The 17,156-nt window shown below is 43.7% G+C and overlaps 1 protein-coding gene across 1 annotated transcript in view; it reads left to right on the forward strand.

Moving 5' to 3' along the window:
• LOC115169453 (ephrin type-A receptor 4) overlaps positions 1-17,156 on the forward strand; it is a 31,864-nt gene that overhangs the window by 1,865 nt on the left and 12,843 nt on the right. Inside the window, exons 3-6 of the mRNA XM_029725086.1 lie at positions 611-919; positions 1,079-1,433; positions 13,496-13,651; positions 14,151-14,573. Coding sequence (XP_029580946.1) covers positions 611-919; positions 1,079-1,433; positions 13,496-13,651; positions 14,151-14,573 — 1,243 coding nt within the window. The remainder of the gene's footprint in view (positions 1-610; positions 920-1,078; positions 1,434-13,495; positions 13,652-14,150; positions 14,574-17,156) is intronic.

Here is a 17,156-nt window from a genome sequence, read left to right on the forward strand (position 1 = left end):
TCTGCCTTTATTGCATGCACACCCGCTCTCGCGCTCACTTTCACTCTCTCCAGCCTCTTTGTTAGTTTAAGAGTTATTGGTGAACTTGACTCCTCTCCAGGCTCCCTGCGCTCACTTTCTTTTACTGAACTGCTTGATTGACAAGGTCCTGGTCCCCACACACTGAGCCCTTTGATTGCCAGCATACCCCACCCCCCACCCCACCCATTGCTTACACACACACACACACACACACACCCCTCTCCACATCACAGTCGGGGCCAGTGTACAGCTTTATGACTGTGACAGCTGTGATTTCTGTCCTTCAACAAAGACTCCAAAGGAGGGAATAAAACTTGGAGTCATACTCTATGACAGCTCCTATAGAACACCTCAACACACACACACTCTCTGGCTCGGTACGTCTAAAGCTCTCACCAGCAGGGAGCGGGAGGCCACATTATTATTCCATGGTAATAAGATGCCATAGTTAGGCAAGGTCACCATCCAACTCCATAAACGTCCTTGATAAACTATCCAAGATAAACGCATGGAAGGTTTTGTCGTCACTGAAGCTGATTAATGACTAGAAATGACTTTGGTCTAATGATCAGAATGTGTGTGTTCCCAGTGGGAGGAGGTAAGCATCATGGATGAGAAGAACGTCCCTATCAGAACGTACCAGGTGTGTAACGTGATGGAACCCAGCCAGAGCAACTGGCTTAGAACCGACTGGATCCCTCGGTCTGGAGCGCAGCGCATCTACGTCGAGATCAAGTTCACCCTCCGGGACTGTAACAGCCTGCCTGGAGTCACCGGCACCTGTAAGGAGACCTTCAATCTCTACTACTATGAGTCTAACAACGACAGAGAGCACTACATCAGAGAGAGCAACTTTCTCAAGATCGACACCGTAGCAGCCGACGAGAGCTTCACTCAGGTTAGGACTTTTGGTTTGTTTTTAATCTCTTTGTTCAATTTTAAGATCTGATGGTGTGTTGATTATGTTTTTTTCAATGTGAAAATTACAATGAAGTAACGTTGTTGTGTTCTTATGGCTATTTATTATCAGTAATGATGTTATTATTACGATGATCAGGTGGACATTGGGGACCGCATCATGAAGCTGAACACCGAGGTGCGTGACGTAAAGGTCACAACCCGGAAGGGTTTCTACCTGGCGTTCCAGGATGTTGGCGCCTGCATCGCTCTGGTTTCCGTACGCGTCTTCTACAAAACCTGCCCCCTCACTGTCCGCAACTTAGCAACCTTCCCAGATACCAACACCGGCGCTGACACTTCCTCGTTAGTGGAGGTCAGGGGGTCGTGCGTGAACCAATCAGAAGAGAGGGAGGAGCCCAAGATGTATTGTGGCGCAGACGGGGAATGGCTGGTCCCCATTGGTGGGTGTGTCTGTAACTTGGGATACGAGGAGAAAAGCGGAGCCTGTCAGGGTAAGGCATTTGATTTACTTTTCATTTAATGACCACATTTTCTTCTAAATTGTATCGAACCCCCGGGCGTATGCACTTAGTCGACTGAGCTAAAGTTAAGTCATCAGCTCTTGGACCTTTGGAAGAGAGAGTGAGGGAAATAGGCGAGACTGGAGGGAACAGACGTTCTGAAGACAGTTTTATAGCACGCCATTACTCTCTCTGAAAAGAGAGTCTCTGTTCAACACACACACACACACACACACCAGTTGAGCGTCAGTGCTTCAGTAGGGAATGATATACAGCTGTGGGTTTATTCTCTCAATCTTATTTATTATGGCCATCCCAGCAGGCTAATTATATAACAAAAAGCTTAAACTTTTAAAGGCCTGCGGACCGAGCAGAAGGTGTGTGTGTGTCAGTGATAGTAGAGAAAGGGATAGCTATCAAACTTTTCTATATGTGACAGACACCAGGTTCTCTCCCTCCCTCTCTCTTCCTCTCCATCCCTCTCTCTCCATCCAGACCTCCCTCTCTTTATCCATAGCAGAGTTAATGATATCTAAAGGCTGTTTTCTTTAACAAGATTTAACTAGACCCTTGACTCTGATCACCTTTGAACTGAAGTGAAGGACTAGCTCTTTTTAAGTATTTCCTTTTCCCCACTCTAAGTTGAAACATCCCACTCAGGACTGGAGTGCTCTGGTGATTTGCCATTGTACTGTCAGGCTTGACGACCGATTGGACCCTAGATTAAATCTTTCCGTCATATCAATTAGCGGACTGCAAACAATGGACGGGTGACCAATAGGGAGAGAGAAACGACAAAGTGAGGCAGGGAATGAGTAGAAGACTTTTTAGCGCTATAGAGTGCTATGAAGAGACAGAGAGAGAGAAATAGAGCAGTGCAGCGAGATACCGGCAGATACCGGTGGAGGAGTAGGGGTGGAGGAGTAGGGGTGGATAGAGGTGGAGGATTGGAGAGAGAGGGGGGGAGGAAAGGAAGGAGGAATTAGTTTGTGAATAGAGAGGGGGATCTATAAGGAGGCCATTTACGGCATAAGGCATCAATGATAGCCCAGCCCCCCCAATTGTTACTATGTCGGGGTGTTAGAGGGGGTGCAGTGGGCTCACACGGGGGCAAGAACACAAACATAAGAGAGGTTACCCCCCTCCCCTCAACTTTATCCCCCAATGTCCCTTACCCCCAACCCCCCCACACACGCACATACACACACACCTTTAAGAGCAGGGTCATGACCAGGCTTGATGAAGCCGTCAAAAACTTTGACAGGCACACACACACACACACAAATACACTCTGTTAAGTTGTGAAGGGCAGGGTCATGACCGAGGTTGATAAAGACGTCAAAACTCTGACAGCTGTGATTCGGGCTGGGAGGAGAGGAAGCAAGGGAGGGGCAGAGAAGGAGAGGAGAGACAACAGAGGTGGTTTAAATGTGAATGGGACAGCCAGACTCCGGAATGAAAAAGGATCTCTGCGTTTTGTTCGAGTTTTGACGACGCCTTTTTAGAGGGACTTTGTTCAGCTGTGGTTGCTCATCTGCTGCTATTACTGTGTGTCCATGTGGGCGTTATCTGTGTGTGAGTGTATGTGTGTTTCTATTTCCTGCAGTGTGTATATGTGTTTGTGTGCGATATACAGTGCCTTTGGAAAGTATTCAGACCCATTGACTTTTTCCACATTTTGTTACATTACAGCCTTGTTCTAAAATGTATTTAATCGTTTTTTCCCCTCAAAATCTACACACAATACCCTATACTGACAAAGCAAAAACTGTTTTTTAGAAATTCTTGCAACAAAAAAATAAGAAAATAAATAAAATATCACATTTGCATAAGTATTCAGACCCTTTACTCAGTATTTTGTTGAAGCACATTTGGCAGTGATTACAGCCTCAAGTCTTTTGGGGTATGACGCTACAAGCTTGGTACGCCTGTATTTCGGGGAGTTTTTCCCATTCCTCACTGCAGAACCTCTCAAGCTCTGTCAGGTTGGATGGGGAGCGTTGCTGTACAGCTATTTTCAGGTGTCTTCAGAGATGTTCGATCGGGTTCAAGTCCGGGCTCTGGCTGGGCCGCTCAAGGACATTCAGAAACTTGTCCCGAAGCCACTCCTGCATTGTCTTGGCTGTGTGCTTATGGTCATTGTCCTGTTGGAAGGTGAACATTCGCCCCAGTCTGAGGTCCTGGGCGATCTGGAGCAGGTTTTCATCAAGGATCTCTCTGTACTTTGCTCTGTTCATCTTTCCCTCGATCCTGACTAGTCTCCCAGTCCCTGCCGCTGAAAAACAACCCCACAGCATGATGCTGCCACCACCATGCTTCACCGTAGGGATGGTGCCAGGTGCCAGACGTGACGCTTGCCATTCAGGCCAAAGAGTTCAATCTTGGTTTCATCAGACCAGAGATTCTTGTTTCTCATGGTCTGAGTCTTGGAATGGATGCACCTGAGCTCAATTTCGAGTGTCATAGCAAAGGGTCTGAATACTTGTGTAAATAAGGTACTTCTGTTTTTCTCTTAAAAACCTGTTTTTGCTTTGTCATTATGGAGTATTGTGTGTAGATTGCTGAGAAAAACATATTTAATCCATTTTAGTATAAGGCTGTAACATAACAAAATGTGAAACAAGTCAAGGGGTCTGAATACTTTCCGAAGACACTGTATGGAGGGAGAGGTACTCATGTGTATCCTACCGCGGAAGAGTTTTGAAATCTGAATCCGCTTTTGTTTTGCCAGATGAGAATGCACACGTATAAAAACAATATGCTACTTCTCATGTTATCTATAAAATGTATTGCACAACTAGGGCTGTTGCGGTCACAAAATGTTGTTAACCGGTGATTGTCAAGCAAATAACTGACGTAATATAGCCTACACCTTCACAATAAATTCAATCTATTTTTTTAGACAGGTGTAAAGAAACATGATAGTCTATTTCAGAAGAACAGAGGTTGAGTTGTCCTTATGTTAGGTCCTGATCTGGCTGTGCCAAATGGCTGTGGGCTACACTAGTTCATTTAGCAGACAAGATTAGCTTAGAATTCCGTGATATTATTTTATATTATAGTATGAAGAATGCACTTGATCTAAAGCTGAATTAAATAGAAAGGATATTTTCTCCAAACGATTTGAGGGAGTGCACATATGCGGCTATTCTGTGTGGAGGTTAACAAAGAAATGTAACTTTAGTTGTTCTACAAATGTTGGGCTATATGTTTTGATGTTTAATACATTGTAAGGCTGCATGATGTGAGTCTATTGGTGATTTGAAAAAAGTCGCTTGAAAGGCATTAGCTCTGCTTTGTTTTTTGCACAGGCTGTACACACTTCATCTGTCTCTAATTCACAATTTGACAAGCACTTGATAACAGCTCGAATTTCCCGGTGGCATCCCCTTTGTTTGGCTGTAATGCACCATAAAAATATCCATGCCTTTTGCGACTAGTGGCCATTGTGCCCTTGGCCCGGAGTGCTGCGTTGTGCCCTTCTCCCTGAGTGCTGCATGTTCCGAAGCACCTCTCACTCACATGGCTCTCCCTCAAGTGATCAGGTTTTTTTCGCAGGCTACAAGTGAAGACAGACACATCGGGGACACAACTGCGCGTGTCCTTATCTAATTCCGAGGTACATATTGAAGATATGATGAGTAGGCCCAACAAATGGCAAAATAACTAGCCTATGTCAATTGACAATCTTTCATAGTACAAAAGTTAACCTATTCTATTCTGTGCAAGACATAATTGTGTCTCGTTTCAGGAAACTAGGCCTATGCCACGGGCCACTACTTCACAGGAGAGCCATTTGAACGTAAACTTTTTTTAAAAATCAAAATGCGTTTTTTTGCCAGTAATGCCTTCTGGAACATGTGAACTTTCATGTTCCTTAATAACAGACTTGTATGCCATCTGTAAATACGATTAAAACATTTAACCTGTCTAGGCGAGCGTTCCACACTAGTCAACAGCCAGTGGAATCGCGTGGCGCGAAATACAAATACCTCAAAAATGCTATAACTTATATTTCTCAAACATATGACTATTTTCCACCATTTTAAAGACAAGACTTTCGTTAATCTAACCACATTGTCCGATTTCAAAAAGGCTTTACAGCGAAAGCAAAACATTAGATTATGTCAGGAGAGTACCCTGCCAAAAATAATCACACAGCCATTTTCAAAGCAAGCATATATGTCACAGAAACCAAAACCACAGCTAAATGCAGCACTAACCTTTGATGATCTTCATCAGATGACACTCCTAGGACATTATGTTATACAATACATGCATGTTTTGTTCAATCAAGTTCATATTTATATCAAAAACCAGCTTTTTACATTAGCATGTGATGTTCAGAACTAGCATACCCACTGAAAACTTCCGGTGAATTTACTAAATTACTCATGATAAACGTTCACAAAAAACATAACAATTTTTGAAAGAATTATAGATACAGAACTCCTTTATGCAATCGTGGTGTCAAATTTTAAAATAGCTTTTCGGCAAAAGCACATTTTGCAATATTCTGAGTACATAGCTCGGCCATCACGGCTAGCTATTTTGACACCCACCAAGTTTGGGGCTCACTAAACTCACAATTACTATTAGAAAAATTGGATTACCTTTGCTGTTCTTTGTCAGAATGTACTCCCAGGACTTCTACTTCAACAACAAATGTTGTTTTGGTTCCAAATAATCCATAGTTATATTCAAATAGCTCCGTTTTATTCGTGCGTTCAGGTCACTATCCGAAGGTGACTCGAGTGCATTTCGTGACAAAAAAATTGTAAATATTCCATTACCGTACTTCGAAGCATGTCAAACGCTGTTTAAAATCATTTTTTATGCTATTATTCTCGTAAAATAGCGATAATATTCCAACCGGGCGACGTTGTATTCATTCAACGGCTGAAAGAAAATAAATGGAGAATTCTCATGAACGCGCTTCTCAGTCTCACTGTCCCCAGGCTGACCACTTACAAACTCTCCTGCTGTTCTTCGCCCAGAGACAGCAGACACCCCATTCCACTTTCTGGCGCCTTCTGAGAGCCAATGGAAGCCTTAGAAAATGTCACGTTACAGCACAGATGCTGTATTTTCGATTGAGATGCAACAGAAGGACAACAAATTGTCAGACAGGGCACTTCCTGAATGGAATCTTATCAGGTTTTGGCCTGCCATATGAGTTCTGTTATACTCACAGACACCATTCAAACAGTTTTAGAAACTTTAGAGTGTTTTCTATCCAAATCTACTAATTATATGCATATTCTCGTTTCTGGGCAAGAGTAGTAATCAGTTTAAATCGTGTACGTTTTTTTATCCGGCCGTGCAAATACTGCCCCCTAGCCCCAACAGGTTAAATTACGAGCCTAGTTGGTTTAGCAACAGAAAAAGTGAGCAACCTTCCCGCTAGCCATGATTGGCTGAGATAATAAGTGGGCTGGACATGCCGAGAGATGAGTTTGGATTGGTCTGCCATATAGCACGCTGCTGTCTATTGGAACTGGTCAGTATGTGTAGGTAATCCTGTCTAACGCAGCTTTTTTTTTAAAATGTATCGCATAGTAGAACTGCGTAAGTGTTGCTCTCCACTTTCTGGAGGACTGAGTTTTGAAATCAGTGGAATTAGAGTATAATAGCTAAGGAGATGGAGAAAACACTTGTCTCCGGATTACATCTTCATACTAAGGGCAGCCATGGCATCCGTGATAGGGAGAAGCACCCATCCATGATGTATATGGGTAAGATAGTCTAGCTAGCTACATTTTCAGATATTACACGTTTCTAATTTTGACAAAGTCATTTTCATTTCAAGTTCATGTGTACTGTTAGCTAGCTAGCCAACGTTAGCTGGCTGGCTCGCTAGCTGACGTTACATGTATGATCTTATTATTCATATCTCAGAGCCATTTGCTTTCCTACTTATAGCCTAATGTTAGCTTGCCAACATTGAACCTGGTTGGTTAGCTACCTGCAGATTCATGCAGGGTAGTAATGTCATGAGTTGGGATTATGGTTCATTGTTTACCTAGCTAGCTAGCTACATGGCTTAACAAAATACTCCACTATGCAAGTAACCATTTCAATAGAATGTCACTGCGACAACTGTTGATAGCCAGAGCGAATTTACCAGCTATGTCTATCTTCTCCGATTTCAGAGCACTCTCATCTGACTGTGCAAGAGTCCAGAATAACTGACAAATGTACGAACACTCAACACCCGTTGAATATGGCCGGTGTCAGTAAACATTGGCAAAAAAGTGTCAATTGTTGCCAGCAGCACAGTTGCAGTTACCAACGCTCTGGATAACATAAAAACAGCCTAACCAGCTCTGCTAGGGTGATTAAAATGGTCAGTGAGCTTCATTTGTGTCTGGACGTAGCTAGCAAGCTAGCCAATGTTAGCCAGTTAGCTTGGGTGCTTGACTGCTGTTGTTAGGACAGAACGCTCAGATCAACCCTTAAAGAGATGGGTGGGGCTAAAGCTTAAGAAGGTGTGAATGATGCTGAATATGTTTAAACAAAGAAGAGCTCTCCAGTAGGTACCAAAACATTCAAAGGCCATTTTATCAAAAGTGAGGTTACAATTTTATCAACTTTCAAAGCAGAATTACTTTCCCAGTGTTCGTCAAATGCAGTGTATGATATACCATTTTGTAGCTCTGTGTCTTTGCTTTTATCCCATGTAAAAAAAAACACAATTTCAAATTTTGCTACATAAGACAGAATCAAGGCCACAGAATCAAGGTCACAAATATTCCAAATATTGCATTTTTATGGTGAAAAAGCCATATCAAAACACAAACGCCTGTGGGCTAGGCTACATGTGGTGTGCGACTATGATTAGAAAAAGTCACCAAAAAAAGGCATTGTTTCTTGCCTTACGCTGGACATCATTCACAAGAAAATGCCATAGCTTCAGCCACTTGCAAGTCAGCAAGTGCACTGTTTGCATGCTGGAATTATTTTGGATGAACGTGCGAATGTAACCTTCGTTTTGAAGTGATTCGTTTGACAATTAGTTGAAAACATGACTGGTTGTGTTCATGCCACATTAAATGTAAAACATTTCTACAGTTAAATTACATCTTTACCTTAAAACCCATAAACAAAACACACACATAGAAGGTCCAGTGAAAAAAACCCGACTGATTTTGGAAATGTGTGTGTGTGTGTGTGATCACAGTTCTGTGCTGTGTGTTGCTTCTCCTTCTGTGTCTGTAAAACAAAGGTATTGACAGTCTGAATATTCATATCCTGTCTGCTTCTCTCTGTGGGAGAATACTGAATACATGATCATCACCTGTCTACTGAAAGAGAAGAGAAGAGAAGAGAGCGAGCGAGACGAGCGAGACCGATAGAGAGATGAGATAGGTGTAGGGAGTGGGAGAACAAGAGGAGAGAGTGAAAGAGAAACATTCACAGTAAAGGTGCCCTTTTATTGCTATCATCTTGGTCATTTACATATTCATTTTTTTTGCGCAAATGCAAATCCAGATAAAATGCAAATCTATCTCATTACATACAGTGTGTGTGTGCCTGCCTGTGTGTGTGTGTGTGTGAGTTTCTCTATGACCCTGTCCTGTCGTCCTCTCTCTCCCTATCTCTCTCTCTCTCTCTCTCTGTGAGTTGGAAGTGCCCCTGACCGCTCCAGTGTGTCATCTGTCTAGGTGATGGATAGAGGGAGGGACGGAGTGATGGATGGATGGAGTGATAAATGAGAGGGAGGGATGGACATCAGAGGGAGATATGGGTGCCCGGTTGACCTGGGGAAGTTTTTCAGAGTTCATCATTGTAGATTAGTGATCCCAAGGCTGTTCCCATTCACTCCTCTGTGATCAAGGGGCTCTTCAAAATTGTAGCAGAATATAGCTACTTAAATCTTGCAATCTAGTCTGATTACGTAATCCCTCTTGTGTTCCGGTACTTCCTCTTGTGGCTTGTGAACAAAATCAGAGTTCCTAACCAGAAGAACTATGATTATCCTCGATGGAGATGTGTCACCTCTGCAGTGACACACAGTGTGTGGTGCAGTTAAACACAACAGGACATCTGTATGAGAGCCTGGTTAGATGTTATATATGGCTCCTCTGAGTGAGTGAGATGTCTGTCTGTCTGACTGTCAGCCTGCCTTTCCCTTAGGGTAAACCAGGATTAGCTCCTACCTCACCATTGCACGCACAGATATGCAAGCACAGCCCTGTGTGTGTGTATGTGGAATGCATTTGTCATTGTAAAGGTGTTGACACTCGTCGTCTTTGAGGATAATTACAGAGTTCATCGCTCCTCTTCCTCCATCAGTCACCCAGACCTGCTAGTTACACACTGGTCTAGGTGGATTTAGTTCCACATTCACACAGTGTTTAGTGTGTGTGCCCAGGCTGGGGGAGGGGCGTTTGGAACTGACCGTGAGAATATTAGCATGTCAAAAGCCCCTGCAACAATTACCCCCTTCTCTCTCTCTCTCTCTCTCTCTCTCCTCTCTCTCTCTCTCTCTCTCTCTCTCTCTCTCTTCTCTCTCTCTCTCTCTCTCTCTCTCTCTCTCTCTCTCTCTCTCTCTCTCTCTCTCTCTCTCTCTCTCTCTCTCTCTCTCTCTCTCTCTCTCTCTCTCTCTCTCTCTCTCTCTCTCTCTCTCTCTCTCTCTCTCTTTCTCTCTCTCTCTCTCTTTTCTCTCTCTCTCTCTCTCTCTCTCTCTCTCTTTTCTCTCTCTCTTTTCTCTCTCTCTCTTTTCTCTCTCTCTTTCTCTCTTTTCTCTCTCTTTTCTCTCTTTTCTCTCTCTTTTCTCTCTCTTTTCTCTCTCTCTCAAAATGTTATTTTTAAGGGGCTTTATTGGCATGGGAAATATATGTTTACATTGCCAAAGCAAGTGAAATAGATAATAAGTGAAATAAACAATTAACAGTAAACATTACAATCACAAAAGTTTCAAAAGAATAAAGACATTTCAAATGTCATATGATGTCTATATACACTGTTGTAATTTTTTTTTTTTTTTTTTCACCTTTATTTAACCAGGTAGGCAAGTTGAGAACAAGTTCTCATTTACAATTGCGACCTGGCCAAGATAAAGCAAAGCAGTTCAACAACATACAAAAACACAGAGTTACACATGGAGTAAACAACATATAGTCAATAATACAGTAGAAAAAAATAAGACTATATACAATGTGAGCAAATGATGTGAGATAAGGGAGGTAAAGGCAAAAAAATGCCATGGTGGCAAAGTAAATAAAGTATAGCAAGAAAAACACTGGAATGGTAGATTTGTAGTTTGAAGAAAGTTCAAAGTTCAAATGTAAATAATATGGTGCAAAGGAGCAAAATAAATAAAATAAATAAATAAATACAGTAGGGGAAGAGGTAGTAGTTTGGGCTAAATTATAGATGGGCTATGTACAGGTGCAGTGATCTGTGAGCTGCTCTGACAGCTGGTGCTTAAAGCTAGTGACGTAATGGTGGTAATGGTAATGGTAATGGAGGTAATGGTGTGCATATATAAATATAGGTTGTACAGTATTTACAATGGTGTTTATTTTTTACTGGTTTCCCTTTTCTTGTGGCAACAGGTCACAAATCTTGCTGTTGTGATTGCACACTGTGGTATTTCACCCAATAGATATGGGAGTTTATCAAAATTGCATTGGTTTTTGAATTCTTTGGGTCTGTGTAATTTGAGGGAAATATGTGTCTCAGATATGGTCATGCGTTTGGCAGGAGGTTAGGAAGTGCATCTCAGTTTCCACCTCATTTTGTGGGCAGTGTGCACATAGCCTGTCTTCTTTTGAGAGCCGGGTCTGCCTTCGGCATCCTTTCTCAATAGCAAGGCTATGCTCACTGAGTCTGTGCATAGTCAAAGATGTCCTTCTCTCTCTCTCTCTCTCTCACTCACTCACTCACTCACTCACTCTCTCACACAGTTTATGGAGTTTGTAGTACAAATGAAGTAGCCTACACTCATTTACTCACTCTACCCAACTCAGCATTTTCTGTAAAATAAAGAGCAAAGGGGAAGGAGAAACTACAGGAGTGGAGAGGGATCTCTCTCACACACAGAGAGAGAGAGTTTAGAGATAATAGAGAGTAATGTGAGTTGTCTACCCCTTACCTGCTGGGTTTAGCTAGCAGCTTCAGCTGCTCTCATCAGGAGATTGGAGACAAGAGCCAAGAATCTGACTGTTTACAGTGCGTGTGTTTGTGTGTGTGTGTCCTACTGTCCTTCCTCCTCTGTCAACTGCCACCCCCCTCCCTCACACACACTCCTACTGTGTGCGTTCCTGTGGGCGGGACTCCTGTCTCTCTGAGTCTGACGGACGACCCCGGGGCTGTCCATCAAAGAGACACGCGATACCTGAGCCCCGTTGACATGAACACACACACACACTCTGTCTCTCTCCCACACATGCACAAACACACCGGCACACATACAGCCATACTGGCACACCGTGAGCTATTGTGTTGTAACAGGAGGACAGGACTCAAGGCTGTGAGCTGGCTTTGTCTCCATCCCACCCTGCCTTTCTCCCTTTTTTCCACAATGAACAGAGGGAAGGTGAAAGATAGAGGGAGAGAATAAGAAAGGGAGGGAGTGTGGCCACCAACCCATAAACACTCCTTTGTCTTTTTTGTTTCTTTCTTTCCCTCGCTCATTCCCTATCTTCTATGTTTCTGTCCCCCTCTCTTTTCATTCCCCACAGTCTCTGATATTCTCTTTTTCATCATTCCTCTCTCTGAAGGGAAAAGGCTTGTGTGTGTGTGTGTCATGATTTGTGTCTGTGCTGCGAAGGGAGAGTGAGCGTTGACCTGGAATGACAGCTCATAAAGGTGTTATTAGCCCTATATAAGTCCCTATACAGTCCCTGTACAGTGGACTGCTGCTCTCTCTCTCTCTCCTGCTCTCCACTCCTCTTTCCCCTCTGTCGCACCCTCACAAAGACCACCACCCTCAAAAGGTTATGACCTTATGGTGTCACACACACGCACACCAAGGTCTTTACTGATAGTATTACCCGGAACTACACTCACTCATTGATAGCGGGGCTCAGTCAAAAACAAACCTGCACTTGCCTTTTGCAACTAGCAGTGACTTTCTGCTAACTTCTTCATTGAGGAAAGATGCATTTACTGCGACTGTGATATGTGGTTGTCTGCATTCATCTTAAGATGAACGCACTAACTGTAAGTCACTCTGGATAAGAGCGTCGGCTAGCTAAATGACTGAAATGTAAAATGTCGACATCAAGGCCTACAGCTGTAAAGTGTTTGACATAGAGCCATAAAAGCAGGGTTAACGGATGTGAATGGCTCCTATCTGTGTGTGTTAGTGCGCGTGTGTGTGCATGTTCTTATGCAATCAGCGTTTAACTGGTATCGATTGAGCTATAAAAAAAAAAACAATAACAATCTTCAAAGCATTCCACAGAGAGAGAGAGACAGAGAGAGAGACAGAGAAACAGAGAGAGAGACAGAGAAACAGAGAGAGAGACAGAGAAACAGAGAGAGAGACAGAGAAACAGAGAGAGAGAGAAACAGAGAGAGAAACAGAGAGAGAAACAGAGAGAGAGACAGAGAAACAGAAAGAGAGAGAGAGAGAGAAAGAGAGAGAGGGAGAGAGGAAAACAGAGAGGGAGAGAGGAAAACAGAAGAGGGAGAGAGAGAGGAATACAGAGAGAAAGATAGAGAGAGCGTGAGAAAGAAAGTGTGTGTGAGAGAGGTAGAGCCTCCCAGAAGAGAGGGATGGTTAGGACAGCGTTGATTACAGAGACGGGACATTCCTATGGGAAGACTTCCTCTCCCGATGAGTGTCATAAAACACTCATCCCACATTCCGAACCACTCCCACTGCGATGACTTGGTCGCCCCCTGGAAATGAAATGGGGGGAGAATAGAGATAACGTAATTACTTCTAGAAGAGTTGTGAAGGATTTCATGAATGGGTTGACAGCCGTAGGGGCTGGGCATTCTGAATAAGTCAAACTAAGTGTTGTCATGTCAATGCATGTGTTGATTGTACTAGAATAAAAATGAATGGAATCCCCCCCCCTTCCCCCCTCTCTCTGTAGCGTGTAAGGTCGGTTTCAACAGAGCTGTGTCTACAGACGGCGCATGTTCTAAGTGTCCTCCGCACAGTCACGCAGAGAAGGAGGGGGCTACTGTCTGTGACTGCAGCCCGGGATACTACCGTTCTGAGAGTGACCCTGCATCTATGCCCTGCACACGTAAGAACACACACACACAGCATTTCCCCCCAGGGGGTCGATTAATCGATCAATCTGTACTCTTTCTCCTCTCTATTCCTCTTCTCTCTTTTGTCCTCTCTCTCTTTCCTCTCAGTCGTCCCTCTGTACTGATCTAATGACTTCTGACTAATCCACCATGTCCTGGACGGGAGATAAGGCGTTGCGATCGAATGAATAGTCCTCGGGCTCAGTTCCACGTCACGTTCTGTCCCTCTCTCTCCTTCTCGCTCTCTCGTTCTCTCTCTTTCATTCTCTCTCTCTCTCCCTCAGCAACTGTGATCTGACTGAGACCTTGGTCTGTTTGTCATAAACTTAATTATGCCTATATACAGCGCAGGGTTCAGCCAGTCAGCCTGAGAAAACAGACAACACTCTCTCACACAAAAACATAACGAAAAACTGTACCACAGAGGAAAGAATATATAACCATAACCACAATATATTTTCTAACTCAACCTCCCTGTCCTATGTATCCCAGAACCCCCATCTGCTCCGCAGCAGCTGATCTCCGAGGTCAACGAGACGTCAGTGGTTCTGGAGTGGAGCGCCCCCCTCAAGCTCGGAGGGAGAAGTGACATCAGCTACAGTGTGGACTGCCTGCTCTGCCACGGACCTGAGAGTCAAACCGGGAATCAAACTCAGATTGGGAGTCAACTTGGAGAAGCTGGTAGCCTTGGGGCTCTTAAGGGTCCTCTTGGGGCCCAGCTCTGCCTGCCCTGCAGTCAAGATGTCCTGTTCTTTCCCCAGCAGAGTGGCCTAAGGGCCACCAGGGTGTGTGTGAGCGAGCTGCAGGCACACACACGCTACACCTTCACCATCCTCGCCCGCAACGGGGTCTCCCAGGGCCACAGTGCAGGGGCAGGACAGAGTGTGTCTGTCACTCTCACCACCAACCAGGCCGGTGAGTTTGTGTGAAGGAGTATGTAAGTAATGAGGGGAGTGTTGTGTGTGTGTTTTCAGTGGCCAAGAACAGGCTGTGCATTGCATGGAGTGTGGGGGATTGAGGGGTGTGTGAGAATGTCTGTGAAGCAGGTAGCCTTTAATGGGGGAATGTGAACTGGATTAAGTTGGAAGAAGTTTGTGTGCCTACTGGTGTGTGTCTGTATACAGTGCCTTCAGAAAGTATTCATACCCTTTGACTTATTCCACATCTTGTTGTGTTACAGCCTGAATTCAAAATTGATGAAATATATATATATTTTTTCTTCTTACAGGCAAAGGGGAAATGTGTTTTTAGAAAAAAAATGTTTTATTGGTAATGAAATACAGAACTATCACATTTACATAAGTTTTCACACCCCTTTGCTATGACACTCCAACTTGAGCTCAGGTGCATCCAATTTCCTTTGATCATCCTTGAGATGTCACTACAACTTGATTAGAGTCCACGTGTGGCCAATTCAATTGTTTGGACATGATTTAGAAAGAAACACACCTGTCTATATAAGATCCCACAGTTGTCAGAGCAGAAACTATACCATGAAGTCCAAGAAAATGTCTATAGATCTCTGAGAGAGAACTGTGATGAGGCATATATCTGGGGAAGGGTATGAAACCATTTCTAGAGTGTTAACAATTTCCAAGAGCACAGTGGTCTCTATCATTGGGAAATTGAAAAAATATGGAACTACCCAGAGAAAGAAGGACCTTGGTCAGGGAGGTGACCAAGAACCCAATGACAACTCTGACAGAACTACAGATTTCCTTGGCTGACATGGGAGAACCTGCCAAAAGGACAGCAGTCTCTACAGCACTTCACTAATCTGGGCTTTTCGCTAGAGTGGCCAGACGGAAGCCACTCCTGAGAAAAAGACAGCACGCCTTGAGTTTGCAAAAAGGCACGTGAAAGACTCAAAGTATAAGGCGAAAGATTCTGTGGTTTGATGAGATAAAACACTTTGGCCTGAATACAAAGCTCTATGTCTGGATATAACCGGGCACAGTTCATCACCCGTCTAACACCATCCCTACCGTGAAGCATGGTGGTGGCAGCATCATGCTATGTGGATGCTTTTCGGTGGCATAGACTGGGAGAAGGGTAAGGATACAGGGGACAATGACCCCTAATATACAGCCATAGCAAGGCTGGAATGGCTTCAGAACAAGAATGTGAAAGTCCTTGAGTGGCCCAGCCAAAGCCCAGACTTGAATCCCATGGAAAATCTGTGGAAAGACTTGAAGATTGCTATACAGCGCCAATCCCCATCTAACATAACAAAGCTTGAGAAAATTTGCAAGAAACAAATTCAGATGTGCAAAGCTGATACAGACATACCCAAGACGACTTAAAGCTGTACTAGATGCCAAAGGTGCTTCTACAAAGTATTGACTCGGGCGTGTGAATAATTATGTAAATGAGATATTTCTGTATTTCATTTTCAATACATTTCCATGTAATCCATTTTGAATTTAACACAACAAAATGTGGAATAAGTTAAGGGGTGTGAATACATTCTGAACAGTACATGGGAGTTACGTGTGTGCGTGTCTGAGTGTGTTTGTGTCAAACTCTCAAGGAGTGACTTGTCTCGGTGACATGAACAGAATGCCATGGTGATCATCATCTTATTGGCTTATGCCACGGTGTGTGTGCGTGCGTGTGTATTGAGTGCGGGGAGAAAGTGTGTTGGTTTGATCACCTCTACATTTAGGTCTGTAAAGTTTTATGAGGTGTTTCATTTGAGCGTCTACGGGGAGTGTGCGTCAAATGAAGTGTGTGCTTATGTACGTGTTTTTTCCGTGTGGTTTACTGTACGTGAACTGGAACACAGCCCACTGACTCTAGTATCTTTAAAATGTCTTTGGCTGCATTTACACAGGAAGCCCAATTCTGATATTTTTTTCCCAGGAATTGACCTTTTGACCAATCACATCAGATCTTTTGACATCAGATCTTTTTCAGAGCTGATCTGATTGGTCAAAATATCAATGAATGGAAGAAGGAAAAAGATCAGATGCCTAGGTAAACGCGGGCTCTGAGTCCCAGATAGTGGCAGACACACCTGCTCTGACTACCTGTGGGAAGTGTGTTGTCTCCCTGTGTAGCGTAGCGTAACCTACTGGTTGCTAAATGAGAGGGCTGGGAACTATTACTCAAAGGCAGAAACAGTGTTGTCATTCAATACTCATTCACTCTGAAATAACTATTTTCTGTCTTTAGTCAGCATCATACACTGTACAGTCACATAGACCAGTGACTGAACCCCCTTCTGTGATTCAGTATGTCAGAGGGACTATCACAATAATACAGGGACATAGGAGGAAGACTATATTAGAGGGATAGAAAGGGAAGGGACAGACAATGATGGAGGGATAGAAAGGAAGTGGGAACGGCAATGATAAAGGGATAGAAAGACAGGCTGAAAAGAGGTGAGAAAGGTCGTGGCCTGTTCCCTAGAGAAAAGGTCAAAGTGTCATCCAGGTCTCAGCTGTGGTGAATTGGGTCATTGTGATTGCCATCAAACATTCAGGGAATTGTTTTTTT

Source organism: Salmo trutta, chromosome 31, assembly GCF_901001165.1.
Source record: "Salmo trutta chromosome 31, fSalTru1.1, whole genome shotgun sequence".
Lineage (NCBI taxonomy): Eukaryota > Metazoa > Chordata > Actinopteri > Salmoniformes > Salmonidae > Salmo > Salmo trutta.